General features: G+C 49.5%; 1 protein-coding gene across 4 annotated transcripts in view; it reads right to left on the bottom strand.

Moving 5' to 3' along the window:
* Window positions 1-5,269: 5,269 nt before the first annotated feature.
* Nkain1 (sodium/potassium transporting ATPase interacting 1) overlaps window positions 5,270-21,543 on the bottom strand; it is a 45,641-nt gene continuing 29,367 nt past the window's right edge. Inside the window, exons 2-7 of one of the 4 annotated variants that reach the window (XM_008848280.1) lie at window positions 14,339-14,476; window positions 10,745-10,825; window positions 8,733-8,930; window positions 7,694-7,754; window positions 7,115-7,196; window positions 5,270-6,968 (exon numbers count right to left, since the gene is read on the bottom strand). In XM_008848280.1, coding sequence (XP_008846502.1) covers window positions 6,959-6,968; window positions 7,115-7,196; window positions 7,694-7,754; window positions 8,733-8,930; window positions 10,745-10,825; window positions 14,339-14,476 — 570 coding nt within the window. In that variant the 3' untranslated portion in view covers window positions 5,270-6,958. Of the gene's footprint in view, window positions 6,969-7,114; window positions 7,197-7,693; window positions 7,755-8,732; window positions 8,947-10,744; window positions 10,859-14,338; window positions 14,477-21,543 lie in introns of those variants that run through there. The other 3 variants (XM_008848287.2, XM_008848303.1, XM_008848308.2) reach the window with 3 other exon arrangements.

Genomic DNA, 21,543 nt, shown 5'->3' with positions numbered 1-21,543 from the left:
GAGACAGGGTCTCACTACATTGATCTGATCCTTCTGCCTTTGCCTCCTGAGAGGCTGGGATAAGAGGCCTGTGCCACCAGACCTGGGCAGGGATGTTGAGATCCAAGTTTGGGACTCAGAGATCATGGTCTCAGAAGCAGTCTCTAGCTTGTTGAGACTGGGGGTTGGATATTGCTACTGTCCTATGCTGGAAAAGACTGAATATTTATGAAGGCCTACTATGTGTCAGATGGTTCACAGGCATTCTTGATCATCACAGTAGCTGAAATAGCATGCCATTTTACAGATGAGGAAATCACATTAAGCAGTTTATCCAGTCTCCTTTCCCGTGTTGATTTGACTCACTTGACTGAGTGTAAATCAGGGGTGATGTTCCCTTCCAGGGTCACTTGGCTATGTCCACAGATATTTTTGGTTGTCACAACTGGGGAAGGACATCTTATGGGTGGAGCCCAGGGATGCTGCTAAGGTGCACAGATCATTGGCTCACAACAAGCAGTCACCCAGCCCAAAATGGCAGTGTAAGTGTCATAAACCCTGCTCAAGAGAAATCTATGTTCTTCCCACAGAGCACCCGGGAAGCCCCTCCTGAGCCTCTGTATGGGAGAGGCACCTCTGTGACCACTGCGCGCCTACCCCTCCATAGTGTAAGGATAATGCTGCATGTGAACCACAGCTCTTTAGGCCAATGGTATGGCATGGTGTTCAGCATGTACCACTGGCTGGAGATACATGCATCCATCTGTGCTTTTCACCTCCTGCTTCAACTCTTGGTGCTGGACCAAGACCAGGATGAGCATGGAAGACCCTAGGGCCTCTCCATCCTTGCTGATGGATTTGAATGAAAATGTCCTCCACAGACTCCAAGTATTTGAGCATTTTCTCCCCAGTTGGTGCACTGTTTTGGGAGGTCTTAGAAGGTGTGGCCATGCTGGAGGAAGCATGTCACTGGGGGCGGGCTTACAGTTTTCAAGCCTTGCCGGATCTCCAGTCATGCTCTGCTTCCTGTGCCTGCTTGAAGATGTGATAGCTTACCTTCTGCTCCTGTTCCAGCCACCTCTGCAACCATGTCTCCCCACCACGATGGACTCTTGCCTCTTTGCAACTGTAAGCTAAATAAACTCTTCTTTTATAAGTTCCCTTGGTCATGGTGTTTCTATCACAGCAACAGAAGAGTAACTAATACACCGGATTATAAGAATTCCTCCAGCAGCTTCTTCCCTACATGTCACGTCCCCACATCTCCACCGTGAACCATCTTCACCATGCAGAGCATGCTGAGGGTTTTCTTTTTTCTTTCATTTTCTTCCTCCCTTCCTTCTTGAGATAGCGTTTCACGGGGCCGACGTTGACTTCAGACTAACTGTGTAGCTGAGGATGGCCGTGGACTTGATTCTCTTGATCCTACTGCTAGGATTACAGATATGCACCACTCATATAGAACTGTCCTCTGAAGGGCGAGCTATGGCCATGCTTGGTTGCACCTGCTTGCTTAGGGTCATCATGAACAAACCTGACTGTTGACGCTCTGCAAGAAAGGAGTGGCTGGGAGAGTCAGCCACACCTCCCAGAGTTGCACCAGGGATAGAAAAACGCCATGAGGTTTCTTACCGTTTTGGATGGCTGCTGGAAAGTCCCGATATGGAGACTTTCCATTGCGGCCACAGGGTTGGGGGGAGCCGCCACACTCCTGTAAGTAACCCCTTGTCCACATCTCAGTAAGTAACCCCAATAAACTCTTTAGTTTGGAGAAATTGTACCTAGGTTTATCATAAGGACGGTGGGAGGAGGGGGCCGGATGGCGTTTGTCTCCAGAATTTTAGTTAACAACCACCATGCCCAGATCATGCTCTAGGTTTTGAACTTTCAAATCCAGGAGATCACAGGGAAGAGTGAATGGACACAAGTTAGAGGTAAGGGTCTATTCTCTTTCTCTTTTTACAGGATGTCACTGTAGCCCTGGTTGGTCTAGAACTCACTCTGTAGAACCAGTTTGGCCACAAACTCAGAGATCTACCTGCCTCTTCTTTCCAAGTACTGGGATAAAATATCTCAGCCACTATTACACCCCTCCCCATCTCAATCCCTGGAACCCAAGAATGAGTTACAGGACAAAACTGGCTTTGCAGATGTGATTAGTGTCAGGGCCTTGAGATGGGAGGGTATCCTAGTGGTCTAACATGGTATGTAAGAGCTTGAGGATCTTTTGGGAGGTGGGGGAGACAGGGTCTCATATAGCCCAGGCTGGCTTTGAACTTTTTAAAGTTTTATTTTAGTGTGTGTGTGTGTGTGTGTGTGTGTGCCTGTTGTGTATGTGTGCATGTGAACCACAGTGCCTGTGTGACGTCAGAGAACAACTTTTGGGAGTTGGTTCTCTTTCACCTTTAAGCGGGTTCCAGGGATTGAACTTCGGTTGTCAGGTCTGTAAGCTGCTGAGCCATGTCTCTGTCTGGCCTTGAACTCTTGGTCCTTCTATCTCAGCCCCCTAAGTGCTGGGATTATAATGCATGCACCCCAACACCTGCCTGAGCAGAAGCAGAGAATCTTGATGATGCAATGAGACAATGTTTGATGAGCTGGATTTCTGCTGCTTGGAAAGTGAAGGAAAGGGCCAAAGTCACAAACATGGATTCTTCCAGAAAAGGAGGCTGGCAGATGTCTCCACTTCAGCCCAGTGAGACCCACCCTGGACTAATACAGAACTATATACAATAGTAGATTTGTACAGTGTTGAGATACTAGATTCCATTTATAACATAAAAAAAGGACATGAAGCCAGGTGTTGTGGCACATGCCTTTAATCCCAGCACTTGGGAAGCAGAAGCAGGGGAAACTCTGAGATCGAAGCCAGCCTGGTCTACATAGCAAGTTCCAGGCCCCAGCTGGGGCTACAGAGAGAACCTGTCTCAAAAAGCCAAAACAAACAAACAAAAAAACAACAACAAAAAGGACATGAAAGTTGTACTAAAGTTGTGGTAATTTGTTACCTTAACAGGAAGCTGGTTTATCCCAGTGGCACTTCCTTCAACCCAACCTGCTAGTCTCACCCTAGACGTATGATACCTGTTCCCCTTCCTACCATACTTTTGTGCCTACTCTGGGCACTCAGATCTCCCTCTTGAGCTTCGACTAACATCTCCTCAGATGACCCAATGTGCTCAGCACTGACCACTGACCTTCCTTGCAGCCTTCACTGGACTGCAAGCTCCTAGAAGGCTGTGTTTTGCTTCTCCTCTGGACCCCATGGCCAGGCATGGTCCAGAGCACTGGCACAACAGACCTGGGGCATCATTGAAAAAGAATCTGGATTTAGGGGCTGGAGAGAGGACTCAGTGGTTAAGAGTGCTGACTGTTCTTTCGAGACCTGGGTTCAGTTCCCAGCACCTACATGTTGCCTAACAACTGTCTGTAATGTAACTCCAGTTCCAGAGGATCTGACGGCCTCTTCTGATCTCTGCAGGTATTGCACAACATAGGCACACGGGTACACACGAAGGCAATACACTCATACACATAAAATAGAAATAACAAATAAAATATTAAAGAATAATAGTTCCGTATACATCCTCCTACTAAAATACTCTGACTTCTTTTATCTATCTATTATTTTCATTTTGAAGAAACACTTTAATTTAAATTGATGGTCTTTTTGAGACAGGGTCTCCCTGTAGCCCCAGCTGTCCTGGAACTCACTATGTAGACCAGGCTGGACTTGAACTCACAGAGATCCTCCTGCCTGTGCCTCCTGAGTGCTGGGATCAAAGGCGTCCACCACCATGCCTGGCTTCAATAAAGTATTTTTTAAAAAGGGGGGTGGCAGCTCCGTGTGTATTATTAGGGGAAAAGTTCCAAGATTCACAGTCAAATGGAAATACTGATTCTTGGACTATGTCACTTAAATGATCCAGAATGTCAAGGGTAGAAGGCAAGAATCTGTGTGGAAAGTGCTGTCTGCCAGCTCATTCGAAGCCAGGAACTCAGTTGTTAGGAAGGAAACAGCCAAGATGCAAAGGGGACTCAGACATCAACAGAATGTGCACTTAATCAGATAACTACATAGAAAGCTCTTCAAGGCCTGGGAAGCCAGGTTGGGAACCCACCTATTCAGTCAGACCTCTGTGCTGTTCGAGGAAAGACAGGGAAACTGACTTGCCCAAAGCCACACAGCTTAAGACACAAGCCAGAGACTCAGAAATATATAATAAAGGCCAGGCCAGGATACACACCCATAATCCCAACACTAGAGAGGCTGAAGCAGGAGGATGCTGAATTCAAGGACATCTAGTGTGACCATTTCAAAACAAAACAAAACAAAAAAGAGGCGATGAGATGGCTCTCAGCTGGTAAAGGTGCTTGCCAAGCAAGACTGGCAACCTGAGTTCAATTCTGGGAACCCACATAAAATGTAAGGAGAGGGCCAGTGAGATAACTAGGCAGGTAAAGGCACTTGTTGCCAAGCTTGAAGACCTGAATTTGATCACTGGAACTCACATAGTAGGAAGAGAACTGATTCCAGTAAGTGGTTCTCTGACCTCTGCATGCATGCCATGGCGTGTGCCCACAGATAAATATAAATAAACAAATGTAATTTTTAAAAATCTTTTTTTTTTTGGGGGTCTTTTTGAGACAGAGTCTCCCTGTAGCCCCAGCTGGCCTGGAACTCACTATGTAGACAAGGCTGGCCTAGAACTCACAGAGATCCAACTGCCTCTGCCTCCCCAGTGCTGGGATTAAAGGCGTGCACCACCACACCCAGCAAAATACAAAAGTTTTTAAATTAAAAAATAAAAAGCAGCGGCTGTAGAGATGGCTCAGTGGATAAGAGCACTGACTGCTTCTGCAGAGGACTGGGGTTTCTCAGCACCCACATGGTGGCTAACAACCATCTGCAACTCCAATTCCAGGGGACCCGACACCGTGTTCTGACCTCCAAGGGCACTGCATGACACAGGTGCACTTACATATATGCAGGTAATACACGCATACACATAAAAATAAAACATTAATAAATAAATGAACGAATAAAAAACACTTGGGAGGCAGAGGCAGGTGGATCTCTGTGAGTTCAAGGTCAGCCTAGGCTACATAACAAGTTCCAGTCCAGCTGGCGCTATTGGGAAACCCTGTCTCAAAAAGGCCAAAAAAAAAAAAAAATAGAAATGTGTTATATGTATGTTAAAGGTGAATGGCACCCCGGGTTTGCCCACTTTCATGGAAGGACCTGTCCCACTGGTGGTCTTTCTAGCCAAGAGGGCAGGACAGACAGACAGAAGAAAACACCTTCTTTAATCAACCCACCTGCACAGACACCAAGGCAGTCTCAGCTCACATAGTCCCAGTGAGAAAGGAACAGGTCCCCTTGAAAAACCCAGCTTATAAAACCAAATGGTTTCAAAGCACCAATGGCTAAACTGTTGAGTAGAAGGAGGCAGCCTGGGGGAAGGGATGGGAGGTGAGTGCTGTCCGTGGAAGTGGTAAGGTGGCAGCCCAGGCTAAAGGGAGCTTATTCCCTCTGATTAGACTCTCCACTCAGGGATCTGTGATGGCTGGAGGAACCCCTGGAGATGGATGCTCTATAAACCATGACAGATGGGATGGTGAAGTAGGAAAGGATGTGGTCATCACAGAAACCATCTTCACTGTCCAGGCTCCCCACTACAGTCCCTGTACATCTTTCTCAGTTGCTTTCCTAATCTAGAGCTGCCTGAGCATCACAGGTTGGGCATTGATGTCTGAGTTTTCTGTCTGTGATTCACCAGCCAGTGCTCAGGACATAGGGTCCTTAGGGCATCTGTGGAAGGAGGTGAGGAAGAACTCTCCTTGTCCCTAGGAAAGGTGGGGTGCTACCCTTCCTAACCCTACCTTATTCTGCCCCTTCGGCACTCCTGGACTTGCTCCTGTGGACACTAGCTTCCTCTCTGAGAACACAATGGTAAGGTGGGAGGAGCCATCAAGGGTTGGCGGGATTGCTAGAGGAGTCAGGTGTGGCATCATGGGATCATGGGATAGAAGACCCAAGCTTTGGGACCTGGCAGGGGCTGAGGTGTGAGTGATAGTTCTGCTTCCCTAGAGGAGGGAGATCCAAAGGTTTGCCAAGGGTTGACAAGGACTGAGTCTACAAAAGCTTCCTGTGGGTCAGGCTTTGGGCTCTGTCCATCCGGGTCTCAATAAGAGAATGGATAGGTATATTGCTTTAAGAGTGGCAAGTGGTGGCAGTGGCGTATGAATGTGCAGGAGTGTTTGAGCTTGGAAGTCCAAAGACCAGATGCTGGACTAGGGAGTCTCAAGCTACAGTATACTGGGTTCAAAGTCTGCCTCCATCAGAGCTTTGTGACCTCAAGCAAATCACTTCACATTTCTAGGCCTTGTTTTCATATCTGCAGCCTAGCCCAGGGAACTGAGAGTCAAAAGAGAGCTCTAAAAGAGTTCATCTGCTATGGGATTATTCTTAATTACTTGAGGTGGGGAAACTGAGACCCAGAGAGAGCACTTGGCCAGATGTCACACTGGATGTCAGGGATGGAGGTGCAACTGGAGCCCAGGACTCCTGCTCCTAGTTCACAGTGTCTTTCCCCAGGGCTGGTGAATGAGGAGTGAGATGGGGTGAGTCCATCTGTCCTGTTTTTGTCTGGACCAAGGGCAAGAGGCTAAGTAAAAAGGTGAAAAGGAGAGGCTGGAGAAGGGAGGAAGACCCCAGCGCACACCAAGGCTGAGATAAAAAAAATACAAACCCCGAGATACCCCTTCCCCTGTCCCGCCCTGACCCAACCCTGAAGTCCGGCTGCCAAAGGCCAGGGCCAGGGTCAAGTCTGAGTCCTCATCTGTTCCCGCAGCGGCAGATCCAGGTAGGGCCGCGCAGGCTGCAGTCAGTCTGTGAGCCGCCAGGGGGCGCGCCTGCCCATCTGGCGCTTCTTCCTCCAGCCGCCAGCGCAGCGTGGGGTGGGTGCGGGGGCAGAAGCTACCCCGACCTGCGGGAACAAAGGCGGGTTGGGGGGAAGGGTGCGTCTGCCGCGCGCGGAGATCCGGACGCTCACTCCTCCCCTACTTCTCCAGGCCCTTCCCTCTACACTAATGACCCGGGCAGCCAGTTGCTCCCGCCAATACAGGGACCCACGTGTACAGAGGCTGCAGCTGTAAATGTGATGTCTTCTGCGGCGCCTGGTATCCATAGGAGTCAAAGCCACCGATGAAATCAACTGCGGAGGGAAGGGGGAGAGTTAAGGGAAGCTGAGTCCGGAAAGGGAAGGACCCAGGGCAGTACCCCATCTCCAGGGAGCTTAGCCTGGGAAGGGGGTGGGTGGGGCTGGGGATGGTGGGGCTTAGGGAGAGGATCCAGAGTAAATTCTGGAGGCCTGGGACCTCGAGGAGCCAGGCCACAAAGGGGTGGGCATGGGATGGGGGTGGGAGGGTGGTGAGAGGGTGATGAGAGGGCGTTAGGCTCTTAGGAATGAGGTAAGACTACCGATGTGGAAAAAGGCGGTGCCAGGACGGAGGACTAAGCACCTGGACGTCTGGGCCCTAACCCAAAATGGGCTGGTTTTGCAGACCCCACCCATCCCTATCTGCTTCTTTGCTTAGAAGCCTGGTGTAACTGACCCAGGGCTTGTGTGCACCAAGGAGCCCTGTTCAGGATGCTGAAAACACAGGCGTGCCAGTGGGGGCTCTCCCAATTCCCTAGGGGAGTCGTACTCACAGCTGTCCTCCTCCTCCAGGAACACTTTGCTCACATAACAGGCGAACACGAAGCCAAACAGCTGGGGAAAGAGATGACAGTCAGGAAAGGAAGGGAAGCTTATCCTCTCCTTCCTGCCTATCCCACTCAGCCCCTGGATCGAAGCAAACACTTAACAAGTTCAAGTTAAGTGCCTGCACTTAAAAGTCCTATCGTTCTTCATTGTGGGAGTGTCACTTTAGGCAAGCAGTTAACCTCTGAGTCTGGTCTTTCCAGTTAGGCCTCAGCAGGGCTTCACTGGCTTATTAAATTGAAAGAATTATGTGGCCATTCCTGTGTAAAGTGCCTAGGGTGGGACTGGCCCTCTCATAAATGGGACTTTTTGATTGATTGATTGATTAATTGATTGATTGATTGGTTGACAGTCTCATGTAGCCGAGGCTATGTAGCTAAGGGTAACCTTGAGCTCCTAATCCTCCTGCCTTCACCATCTAAGCACTGGGATTACAGGTGTATGCCACCATCCCTGACTGGGGCTTCTGTTTGGAGCCCTTTTCTAATTCTCACAACTCTATGAGGTTGGTATTGTCCTTTCTGTGTGAATAAGGAATCTCAGAAAGAACAAATGACTTTTCCAAGGTCACAAGGGGTGTATTAGATATTTAAACCCAGATGTTCTCAAACTGGTATCTCATCCTATTCATGAAATCTGTCCACACCCTTGGGGTGGTTGGGGTGGGGACTGGGGTAGGGGTGATGGGAGGAGTCATAAGACACAGATCCAGGTAGAAGCACAGGCAGGCTGGAAGGCACCTCTCTCTCTCTCTCTCTCTCTCTCTCTCTCTCTCTCGCTCGCTTGCTCGCTCGCTCTCTGCAGGTCAGGGTCTAGAACTCACTATATAGCCTAGGCTGGCCTCTAACTTGTGTTCCTGGTCCCCTGCCTCTGCCTCCTGAGTGCCGAATTGCGGATATATGCTCACCATACACCTTGCCTGTTCCCTTCTTAATGAGGGATAATGGGAATATGGGGGGACGGGGGTGGGAAACAGATTAGACTCACAGCTAGAAAGATCTGCAGGGCACTGCTGAGGGCTTCAATGTAAGGATAATCAAGCAGGCAGCCAGTGACAGAGATGACATGATGGTCTTCCAGGGCCAGACGGGAGTTCAGAACAGGGGTCACCAGGCAGCCTGGCCCATTCTCCATCCACCATGAGCGGTGCAGGGATGTGTTGAAGGTCATGATGAAGTCCCGGTCCTGGGGGCAAAGGGGCCTGGGATACTGAGTGGGGGGGCAGACCCCACTTTGCACCTAGACTCTTAATAGCCTCTCTGGCTTGATTTGGAAGGCCACACCTGCAAGTGTTGGCCAGCAGGTGGCAGTAGATGACCATGCAGGCGCCATACTCCTATCACTGAGATGGAAAAGGGTTGGAGCTGAGCCCACAGGAGTCCCTGGATTTCAGAGTTAGAAGGATACTAACAGTAACTGGGTCCAATTCCCAAATCCTCAATACAGGCTCCTGTACAATCCACTAGGTTTCTATGCTCTCCTTGTGTGTGACTCTGGACAAACCTCTCCTCTCCTTGGTCTGTGGTCTCCCGTTTGTTACAGGGAGAAAGAAGGGGCTGGCCGAGTTCAGACGTTCACACACAGGGTGTACAACCCTGTGCTTATCAGTGCTCACACTCCTTTAGTGAGATTGAGACTCACACTGCTGACCAGGTGCCAAGCACATAAATGGATGATCAAGATTTATTTCCTCTGCAACTACAAGAGGGGTGTGTGTGTGTGTGTGTGTGTGTGTGTGTGTGTGTGTGTGTATGCACATGTGTGTATTTGAAGATCAAGATGACACTGGGTTTCTTCTTCAATTGCCTTCACCCTTTAAAAAAATTTTTATTAGGTCGTGTGCATGTGTGGGGTGTGTAAGCGGGGGCACAAACATGCCACAGAGCAGGAGGGGGTCTTTCAGGAGTTCCCTTTTCTCCTTCCACATTGGGATCCTGAGATTGCACTCAGGTCAGTGGGCTTAAAAGACAAATGCTTTTAATCAGTGGGCCATCTTGCTAGCCCCACCTTATATTTGAGAAGAGTTCACTCCACTGGCTGGCTGCAAGTCCCCAGGTTCCCCATCTCTCTGCTTCCCCTAGTATGGGGTTATAGATGAGGGTCACAGGACAGGCTTTTATGTGGGTGCTGGGGAATCTGAACCCAGGGCCTCACGCTCGTGCAGCAGGTACTGTGCCAACTGAACCATTTCTCTAGGCCTGTTTAGAGGAAGAAATCAGAGCTCAGAGAGAACAGGCCATTTGGCCAGAGTCAAACAGCCAGGAAATGTTAGAGCAGAAACTTCAATGGATCAGGGTCAAACCACAAAGCCCAAGTTCTTTTTTTTTTTTTTTTTTTTTTTTTTTGTTTTTTTCTCCCTGTAGCCCCAGCTGTCCTGGAACTCACTATGTAGACCAGGCTGGCCTTGAACTCACAGAGATCCGTCTCCCTCTGCCTCCCGAGTGCTGGGACTAAAGGCGTGTGGCACCGCACCCAGCTATCTCCCTTGTTCTAAGAACAGAAGTTGTGGCTCTCTGGGGTTGCTCTTCTTCCAATTAAACAACTCAGTTCACTTTTCTTCAGGAGCTCTCCATGTGATATGGCTTGTTCAATTTTCCCTGAACAAACACCAACTGGTTTCTTTGCTTTCTGAAAAATACTGATCAGGACTGGATCCAAATCTTTATGTGACATTTTACCTCCTTGCTCTGAAATTTCTATCCTGAAGCCTAAAAGTAGCTGTCTAGGCCAACACATTGATGGTTTTTACTGAGCTGATAATGGTCAACTGCCCCCAACCCCCAGATCTTCTTCACACCAAATGTCCCATCACTTGTTTTTGAGATCATTATTTTTGAGAATTACAGAAGAAAGCCAGAAGGAAGAATGGGGGTGAAGCGGGCTGCACAGATTGAGTGTGCATCAGAAGAGAGGTGTGTTAAAGAGATGATGTCCCAGCCCTGGGCGAGGGATAGAAAAGGTCAGGCTGTGCTCTGCACACCTTCAGGCCTGAGGCTTACCTGGGACAGCTGTCCAACCTCCAGGTAGAAGCAGATGATAAAGGCATTCCAGCCAACCCAGAGCACCAGCCAGGCTGCATACTGTGGAAAGCAGAGGTGGATTCAGGGTGGGGCCTGGGGGGGGAGGGGCGAGTCAACAGAGACAGCATAAGGGAGGGGGACTCTTGCAGGGGAAGTCTGATAACACCTCATTCAGAGCTCACTGAAGCTTACAAGTCCACATCCATCTTTCACAGCCCTGCAAGGTGTGTGTCTTACTCCCATCACTAGCCTAAGGAGAGATGAGTTTTCCTGGATCACAGCTAGGAGGGAAGACTGGCCCTTAACTCACATCCTCAAGAAGGGCACCCTCTACCTCTAGTTGTCCTGCAATCACTCTGGAGAGTTTGTTAAAAAATACAACAAACTGGGCTGGGTGTAGTGGCTCACGCCTTTAGTTCCAGTACTTGGGAGGCAGAGGCAGGTATCTCCATGAGTTCAAGGCCAGCCTGGTCTACATAGCAAGTTCCAGACCAGCTGGGGCTACATGGAGACCCTGTCTCAAAAAGACCAAAAAAAACTAACAAACAAACAAAAAAACCTGGAGGGCTGGAGAGATGCTCGGTGGTTAAGAGCACTCACTGGCTGCTCTTGCAGAGGACCCAAGTTCAATTCTCAGCACCCACATGGTGGCTAACAACCATCTATAACTCCAGTTCCAGGAGATCCAACACGTTCTGACCTCCACGGGCACTGCATGACATGGTACACTTATATACATGTAGGCAGTACACTCATACACATTAAAAAAAAAATTAAAAAAAATACAATTTGAGAGCTGAGCATGGTTGGACACACCTTTAATCCCAGCACTTGGGAGGCAGAGGCAGGCAGATCTCTGAGACTAGCCTGGTCTACATAGTGAGTTCAGGCCAGCTGGGGCTATAGGGAGACCTTGTCTCAAACAAACAAACAAACAACAATAAAATGAGGGACTGGAGAGATTGAAGAGATGGCTCAGCAGTTAAGAGCACTTAGTGCTCGTGCAGAGGGTCAAGGATTGGTTTCCAGCACCCACATGGTGGCCCACAACCTTCTGTAATTCCAGTTCTAAGGGTTCTGACACCCTCTTTCAGCCTTTGCAGGTACTGCACACACATGGGCACATACATGCCAGCAGAACACTCATACACATACACAAATTAGGCTGGTTGTGGTGGTGCATGCCTTCAATCCTAGCACCTGGGAGGCAGACACATTAGTGTGCATTCAAGGCCAGCCTGGTGTATGTAGTGAGTAACAGGCCAGCCAGCGCTACACAGTAAGACCCTGTTAGAAGGGGAGGAAGGGAAGCAACACATTCTTTCAGATGTATTGAGGATTCTAAATCTCTAGGGTTGGTGTTCAAGAGCCTGTAGGAGACTGTGACTCTGGTGACACTTTTAGAAACTTTCCAGATGGCACACACTAGAGAGCAAGAGCCTTGTCTGCCTCATTTATAGTATAATGCCAGTGCCCAGCTCCAAGTAGGTGGGTAATGGTGGATGACTCAGTCAAGATTACAGGCCGGGAGGCCAGATGGTGCAGCAGGTAAGGGTACTTGCTGCCAAGCCTGACAACCTGAGTTTGATCCCCATGGCCAGTATGGTAGGAGAAAAGAACCAACTCCAGCAAGTTGTCCTCTGACCTTTACACTCATGTCAGAGCATGTACTCCCCCCACTCCCATACACATAAAACGGAAATGGAAATTAAATTAAAAAAAAAGCCCAAATCCCAAAACCTTATAGGCAGTGGCTTATGAAGTGTTGTAGCCACAGCCTGTAACTGAGGGAGAGGGCTGGGGTTTAGAAAGCGAAGAACAAGAACGCACTCTCCTTCTTAGGAAGGCGCCTTGATTCTTGTAAGTGGTTATATACTGAATGAGAAAGAAGGTAGTTAGCAATGGATGCTGGAACTTTGGAACAGAGACAGCTTAGTGCCTGATTATCATAGTGGGACAACATCCCTCTCTGACTTATGGCTGGAATTTGAGAGCAGCATGGGAACCACTGAAAGGCTGGGGTGACAGAACAAGGTCATGTAAAGAGATTCACCCGGGCCCTGGCAGCTCACATCATCACTTCCCTCCCTCATCTGTCTGTCCCTGGCTCCTGAGTGGCTCAGATTAGTGGGTACAGCTCCAGCATTCCTTCCACCAGCACCCCGGGGCCACATCTCACTTCCAGATGTGGCCACTTCTGGGGGGAACAGCATCTTCCCCATGACCCCAAGCTATAAGCGGGCAAGGAGAGGCTAGAGAATAGGATACACTTCCAGTGGCCTTCACCTGGCAGACTGGTGCTGGCTGTGGCCTGGGGCTTCCTAAGAACTGGAGACAAGTGCTGCCTAAGGTGAAAAGAACTTTCATTGGGCCTTGCCGTCTGGTTCCTGGAAGCTGAGCCTTTGGGAGGTGAGAGACACCAGGAATGAGCTGAGTGCTCTTGTCACTCAAGTGTCTAGTGTGGATGTGGTAAATCTAGTGAAAAGCCTTTTCCCTTGACACAGCCACCTGAATAGGCATCGAGGACCAAAAGGGACTATGGGCCAGGCTGACTGAGAACAGGAGTCTGGGAGATCATCAGGATTAGAAAAAAGGAGTGGGGCAGGGCTCTGGGAACAGCATCAGACCCTTGGGGCTAGAGTACAGGAAGCACTAACCAAATCATACCAGTTACTTCTAGACCATGTTGTCCTTTCTCTCTCTCTCTTTTTTCCTTCTTTTTTTGAGATAGGGTCTCACTATGTAGCCCAGGCTAGCCTCAAACTTACAATCTTGCCTAAGCCTCTAAAGTTATGGAATTACAGATACGCATCACCACATTCAGCCAGACCACATCTTCAGGGAACATTAGTCAGCAGCAGAAGTCAAGCCTTCCTGAAGCTTCCTTAGAACCTTGGGAAACTCATCAGGATGCTGCCCACCCCTCCTTTGTCACACAGCTTACAAGAGGCAATGTGTGGTACAGTGCAGGAGCCCTAGCTCTAGACCAGATGCACTCATCCTGCTTCTGCCTTTCCTAACTGTGTGAACTTAGGACAACTCATAAGTACTCTGAGCTTCCGCCTCCTCTGCTGGTAAGTGGATGTGGCAGGGCTAGCGTAATGGTGAGACACAGCTTGTAGAACTGAGTGCCATCACTCTCCAAATGACTCTCCACATCTTGCTTATAATTTTTATTTATTATTTTTATTTTATGTGTATGCATGTATTGCCTGCATGTAGTTAAGTGCACCCATGTGCTGCAATGCCCTCAGAGGTCAGAAGAGGCTGTTGGATCCCCTGGAGTTACAGACAGTTGTTAGCTGCCATGTGGGTGCTGGGATTCAAACCCGGGGCTTCTGCAAGAACAACCAGTGTTCTTAACCGCTGAGCCATCTCTCCAGCCCCTCCATATCTTGCTTATGTTTGCATTATCCTCTTGGGAGATTCTCTGCTGAAAAATACGAGTCAGCTTTGCATGGAGCAGATTTAGGATCCAGACACTTGTGTGCCTCTGGACTCCTGGGGTGGGAGGTAGTTCTGAGTGGAGGAATAGGAAGGGCGAGACAGGCAAAGGTGAGGAGAGGGACGTACCAGTATGAGGTACCGGGAACGATACTGCACAGTGCCAAAGATGCCCAGGATGACGGCCATGATGTGCAGGAAGTTGGCCAGGATGGGAGCCCACTGGTAGCCCAGGAAGTCGAAGATCTGCCGTTGCAGTGCAGCCACCTGTTGGAAAGAGGCCTGAAATCACTGTGACTGGAAAGGATAGAGATTCCTCCTTGACACTTTGGACCATAATGATGACAAAATGACTGAGAATCATGCAGCCCTTCAGAACCAAAGGGTTGCTGGGAGCAGAAGTCAGGGCCCTTAAGACTGGTCATGACTTTGGGGGTAAATGGTGAAGACGTGAGCCAGGTTCCTGCCAGCTGCTCCAGCTTCCCCTGCAGGGAAGCCAGTGGGGTGAGGATACAGAGAGAAGGCTGAACCATAACCCTGGTGGGCCCAGGCTGTCCCCTGAGTGTGAGGCATCTATCCCAGGGACCCCTAACTGGAATTTGTCTTGGCCCTTGGAGTCCCCAGGACCACAGAGAAGGGATTGTTCTAATTTCTTTCCACAAGTTTGTTTGGAGATAAGGTCTTAGTCTATAGCCTAGGTTTGTCTTGAACTCACAGTAATCTGCCAGTCTGATCTAATCCCAGCACCAGGAAGACTGAGGCAGGAGGACTGCAAATTCAAGGCAAGCCCAGGTAATTTAGCAAGCAAGATCCCATCTCAAAGTGGGGGTGGAGGGGAACAAGCATGTCTGGAAAGGTGCCTCTGAGGTTAAGAGCACTTGCTGTTCTTCCAGAGGACCTGAGTTCGATTCCCAGCACCCATATGGCAGCTGTGTCACCGTCTTCCAGCCTTCATGGACACTACACACATGTCAGCATGTATATAGGCAACTGAAACACTTGTACAAGCCTAGCTGGTGGTGCATGCCTTTAGCCCAGCACTCAAGAAGCAAAAGCAGGTAGATCTCTGTGAGATCAAGGCCAGCCTGGTCTACATAGTGAGTTCCAGGACAGCTGGGGCTACAGGGAAACCCTGTCTCAAAAAGACCAAAAAAAAAAATTATTTGTACAAATTAAATTCATATTTATTTTTTATGTGTATGAGTGTTTTGCCTGCATGTAAGTGCACCAAATGCGTACAATGCCCAGAGAGGTCAGGAGATAGCACTGGATCCCCCGGAATGGGAGTTACAGACTGTTAGCTGCCATGTAGGTGCTGGGAACCAAACGCAGGTCCTCTTCAAGAGCAGCCAGTGCTTCTGACCACCGAGTCATCTCTCCAAGTACCCCCTCCCCTTTTATGAGTGTTTTGCCTGCATGTAAGTGCACCAAATGCGTACAATGCCCAGAGAGGTCAGGAGATAGCACTGGATCCCCCGGAATGGGAGTTACAGACTGTTAGCTGCCATGTAGGTGCTGGGAACCAAACGCAGGTCCTCTTCAAGAGCAGCCAGTGCTTCTAACCACTGAGTCATCTCTCCAAGTACCCCCTCCCCTTTTTCTTTTTCAGTTTTCTGAGACAGAGTCTCACTATATAGCCCTGGCTGGCCTGGCACTTGCTATGTAGATCAGGCTTCCCTTGAACTCACAGAGATTCACCTGCCCCACCTACTTCTGCCTCCTGAATGTTCGGATTAAAGCTGTGCACCACCAGGCCCAGCTTAAATTTTTTTAAGTTAGGGGACTGGAAATATAGCTCAGTGGTAAGAACACTTGTCTACCATGTGCAAGAGGAGAGGGTCTGCCTAGGAGTAGAGATGGGAGGATCTGGGTCAAGACCCCAGGGCCTCTTCCTGGCAAGGAAACACAACATAGGCTGATGCTACCACACAAATGGTACAGCTTGGGCAATAACCAAAGAAACTGTGGGCTCAGGCAAGACAACGAGGGGAGCCTGGCAGTACCAAGACCAACCCTGGCACCTTCCCATCTGCCTCCTGTTGATAATACCCTTGGAAGGACTCTGTAGATTGGCAGAAAGGTGGGCCTGGGATCATGTCACTTTGAGGAAACAGAACATCAAAGCTCAGAGAGGAAAAATGACTTGTCCAAGGTCACACAGCAGGCAGGTATCAGACTAGACCTTTCTCTGCCACCTGTCCCAATTAGGCACCAAGTTTCCCAGTACATATTGGCTCAGGGGTCAGGAAGCACAGGTGGACAGTGACGAATGTGCCTCTGACTGCTGGGGGAGTTTGGGTAGGACACCTGCCCTGCTGGGTCCCGGGGTTCCTTGCCTGTACACAACGGTCACTGGACTATACAATCCAGCCTTGACTTCAATAGTTAGTCAATCCTGGGAAAGGAAGTCTCCAGGCTTGCCCAGGGCCCTGTGCCCTGTGCCCTGCTTTCTACTGGTCTTCCTCCTCAACTCTTTCCCCACTTCCAATTTTTCAGGTCATCGGGCTTAGTGTCAGGCACCTTTGCCTGCTGAGCCATCTCACCAGCCCCCCACCCCCATTCCTTTACCCCTCCCGGACTCTGCCTGGCCTTGTCCATGTCACTCACTCAGCTGGTTCTGGTCCCAGGGAGAAGGTGCCTACCTCAGGTTGTACAGAGTTGCCTGATCTCACAATGTACCTGGGAGACATCTGGTCTTGGATGCAGTGGTCCCATGCCCACACTGACTCCCACTCCACAGGCCTGTTCCTGTGACCTCACTGACAAGCAAGCACTGTGGGAAAACAAGCCCTCACTAGCAGCTTTGGAGTCAGGATGAACTCACGTACAAACTCCAGCTCTGTTGTGTGCCTTAAGGCAAGTCCCTCTCCCTCTCTGAACATATATCTTCAGCTATAAACAGAAGATAATCACTCCCCTGAAAAGCCATGGGGTACAGGATACAGACATCACATAAACTAGAAGATGATGAGGGGTGACTAATTCGTAGAAGACCTAATAGTCTAAGCTTCTTAGTTTGGTACTAAAGGTCTAAAAGGATCTGGCTGAATCCTTCATTGCTGGTCAGCACTGTCTCCTAGCAACTGAAACAAGAGCTGAAGTTCTGCCTTAACTCGCTTTCCTTTCCCCAGGTCCTGAGCTACGGAAGGGTAGCTCAGCTGTCACCCTCTGTGGGTGGGAAGGAACCCTAGCTGTCCCACCCTTAACCCTGGATGTTGGATGTTCCTGCTCAGCAGAGCCATCACCCATCCTCCTTGCAACCTCACATCAAAAGCCACTTTGGCTTTCAGCTATGACCATCCTCCATCCACCTGAACTCCAGCGTGTCCTCATCCACTGGCTCCTCTACATTCTCAGAGCAGTTAGTCTACATCACCTGTGCAAGTTCTGTGGCCTCCACTTTTAGGAAATAGTGTAGAAGAGGTGGATGGGAAATATAATCAGTCACATGACCCACACTGGAGTGAGAAAGATGTAAAGATGGCTCTTTAGCTAGATGCCATAGTGTATACCTATGATTCCAGGACTCAGGAGGCTGAGACAGGAGGATTCCAAGTTACATAACAGTGAGACTGTCTCAAAATGTACAAATAAAAGATTTTTTTTTTTTTGGTCTTTTTGAGGCAGGGTTTCCCTGTAACCCCAGTTGGCCTGGAACTATGTAGACCAGGCTGGCCTCGAACTCACAGAGAGCTGCCTGCCTCTGCCTCCCGAGTGCTGGGATTAAAGGCGTGTGCCACCATGCCTGGCTAAAAGACAACTTTAAAAAAATTATAATGGGGGGTTGGCAAGAAATTTCAGTGGGTAAGAGGGCTTGCTGCCAGGTTTGACAAATTGAGTTTGATCTCCGGAACCCATGGGGTGGAAAGACAGAAGTGATTCAGTTGTTCTCTGGCCTCCACAAGCACATTGTATCACAAGTGAGCATGTTCATATACATAATAATTCTTGTTCAGGGTCATCCTTGGCTACAAAGTGAGTGGAATACCTACATGGTGAGTAGCCCAGGCTGACCTTGAACTTGCAGCAATCTCCTCTGCCTCCCTAGTGCTAGGATCAAAGGTATGCACCACCACAGTTTTAAAAAATTTGACTTTATGAGCTGGGCGTGGTGGCACACGCCTTTAATTCCAGCACTCGGCAGGCAGAGGCAGGCAGATCTCTGTGAGTTCAGGGCCAGCCGGGTCTACATACTGACAGGGAGATCCTGTCTCAAAAAGACCAAAAAAAAAAATTGACTTTATTTGTTATTGTTACTGTGCAGTATGTGCGTACATTATTGTGAACTAGGCATTTATGTGCCACCATGTGTACATGGTGGAGATCAGATGACAACTTTTGGGAGTCGTTTTCTCTTCCCATTGAGCTAGACACAGGGTCTAGCTATGAAGCCCAGGATGGCCTAGAATTCAGTCCTCCTGCCTCCCTCCAGAGTGCTGGCCCCACAGCACTATGTCCAGCATTCATTGTAAATGTAACCTGCCTGACCTGGTCCATTTCTGGTGTTCTACTCCCCCCAAGTGTCCAGATACATGAGCCAAAAACCACAATTTTATGTCAAGTCCCCTTTCTACTCCCTCATTCCCTAGGGGTCACCAAGGCCCTGTCTGATGGTATGACTCTCCAATTAAACCACTTTCCTCCAACCATCTTTTCTCTCACCTGGCATTTCCAATCTTCCTCTCCCAGCCTGCTCTAAGTCTGACCCAGCCCTCTCTGTAGACTGAAGCCTTGGGCTCCCTGGCTGCCCCTCCCCTGGCCCTTTGTGCCTCACCCCCAAACTCTGATTATTTATTTATCTGGTAGCTGCCAGCTGAGGGGGATGCTGTTGCCATGGGAACCTGCAACCCCTTGTCAGGGCTGCCTCTGGTCTCAGTAGGATGCTCTTGTCTGTCTAGACTCCAACCCCAGGAGTCCAACCCCTGGTAGGGGCAAGGGAGGGGTGAATAATACAGATGGATCCATCTCAGCTTCAGGAAGCCCTCCGGGGCAAAGGTAGAGAGAGAGCTGGGCATGGGGCCTGGGGACTCATCAGAAGGGAACCCAAGCCCTTGCCTGTCAATTCTGCAAGTCAACTACTTCCCTGGCCAATATTCCAGTGAGCCTTTGTACACCTTAGTTACAGAAGTCTGGCTCTCTGGGGGAAGCAGAAGGTGGTGCCCTGAGGTCCTGGCACCTATAGTCTAGCCCATTTCTGTTTCTTACTGCCTTTGGGTCACAGGAGTGAAACTCCCCATTTGGGGTCCACAGCCCCAGCTTAGTGACTCACAGTTGTAACCCTGGGGAGGTTCCTCCCCATCTCTGCGTCTTGGTTTCCTCACTGAAGTGTCCTGTCCCTGTAAAGCTCTTAGCCAGCTGGGTGCACACAGTTGGTCCTCAGTACAAGGCAGCAGCCCTTGATGCACCTCCATGCTTAAGCCCCCCTTTCCCAGTGGATTTCTGAAGCAGCTGACAAAATTACACTCAACTCAGCCCCTCATCCATGAAATGAGGGGGTGGGCTGAAGCCAACACCGCAGGCTAGAAGGAGTCCTAGATATCGGCTGGTGTGGCCTTCATTAGGGCTTAGCACAGTGACAGCTGGGAGGGGCAGCCACTTGCCTGAGGGGAGGGGCTCCTCAGTGCCTGAGCTGGGCCCACTTCATGGCTCCACCTGGGGCCAGCACCATTGTGTGTCAGCTGAAAGAAATATGGGCACTGACGTAAAGGGAAAGTGGTAAACACCATGGGGTCTTTGGCAAGGGCAGGAAAGGGTCTCAATCCACTGAAAAGATTTCTTGAGCATCTTCTATGCCAGGCTCCAGGGCTAGAGATGGGGCTAGAGATGGGACTCAGGGCAAGGCTAAGGACAGGGCTAGAGGCAGGACCATGTGGCAGTGAGCAAGTCACTTGACCCCTGCTTTAGAAAACGAATCCAAGCCAGTGTGTGGTGGCACACACTTGTAATCCCAGCACTCAAAGAGACGGAGGCAGAGTAGGATCAGCTGCAAGCTTTATGCTAGCCTGGGCTACATCGTGAGACCCTGTCTCCAAAAATCAGAGGTGGGGGAGGAAGAGAGAAAGGAAATTTGGAGAGGGGAAGGGAAGTCAGTCAGTTACAGGCTTCTGGTGGTTGATGGTTGACACTGGGGACTACTATACCAGGGACCCCTCTTCTGTGCCTAGTGCCCTGTGGGGATTCCTCCTGGTACCCTGACACAGGAATGTTGTATTCTCCCTTCCTTTCAGAGCCTCCTCTGGGGCCCAGATCCCGCTGGAAACCAGCCAAAGTTATCACTGTTAAGGAAAAAAAAGCAAGTGACTGAACTCTACGATTCCACAGAGTTAAAAACAAAAGCCAGAAAAAGACACCAAATGTGACAGTAAAGGCAGCATCAAGAGGCAAGGAAAGATAATTATGAGAAGGCATCTCAGGGGAGCAGAGCATGGGAACAGTAGACTTTTGGTTCTAAACATACATACATAGCTAGAGTTATATGTTTAAGAAAGTAAAAGCCTGAGGTCACAGCTGATACAGCTGTGGAAAGTGCTGCCTAGTGTATGTAAGGCTTGTTCAATTCCCAACACAGACACAGACACAGACACACAACACACACACACACACACACTAAAGTTTAAAAACTGCACACAGTGGTGCCAGGCATGGTGGTACCCACCTTTAATCCCAGAGCACTCGGGAGGCAGAGGCAGGCAGATCTCTGTGAGTTCAAGGCCAACCTGGTCTATATAGTGTGTTTCAGGCCAGCTGGTACTACAAGGAGACCCTGTCTCAAAAAGACAAAAAAAAGTGCACATAGTGGCACATAATTGTAATCTCAGTGCCCAATTGGGAAGTAGAGGCAGAAGGATCAGGAATTCAAGGCCAACCTCAGCTACACATTGAGTTTGAGGCCAGCCTGGTTTATTTAAGACTTGGTTTCAAAAATCAAACAGGGCTGGAAAGATGGCTCAGTGGGTAAAAGGTGCCTGCCAAGCCTGAGCACCTGGCTCTACAACCTGGCTGTTTCAGATTCTTCCTTCTCACAGCCCTCCAGCCTGACGTCACCCAGATTCATTCCCTCACCTCTTCCAGGCACTACAGACTGAGGCACCTTGTCCCCACTGCATTCACCCAAATCTTCTAAAGTTACTCAGACAGGAGGAGGTTGAGCTTGGAACTGGCATCTGGTCTCTGCATCCATTGTGTTTCTCAATAGCCATTAGGGAGAAATGGAGGAACTGTGGGGGGTGGGACGGCGCAGTGCCTGCTCTGGACAAGGAGTATCTCATGAGTCACCTTACCTCAGAGAGTGATATGAACACTCACAGTCCCTCCTCTTTCAGTCACACTGTCCT

The sequence above is a fragment of the Nannospalax galili genome, unplaced genomic scaffold (genome assembly GCF_000622305.1).
Source record: "Nannospalax galili isolate Female #2095 unplaced genomic scaffold, S.galili_v1.0 scaffold111, whole genome shotgun sequence".
NCBI lineage: Eukaryota > Metazoa > Chordata > Mammalia > Rodentia > Spalacidae > Nannospalax > Nannospalax galili.
Note: the sequence above shows the minus strand (reverse complement) of the source record. Positions and strands in the feature narration are given on the sequence as shown.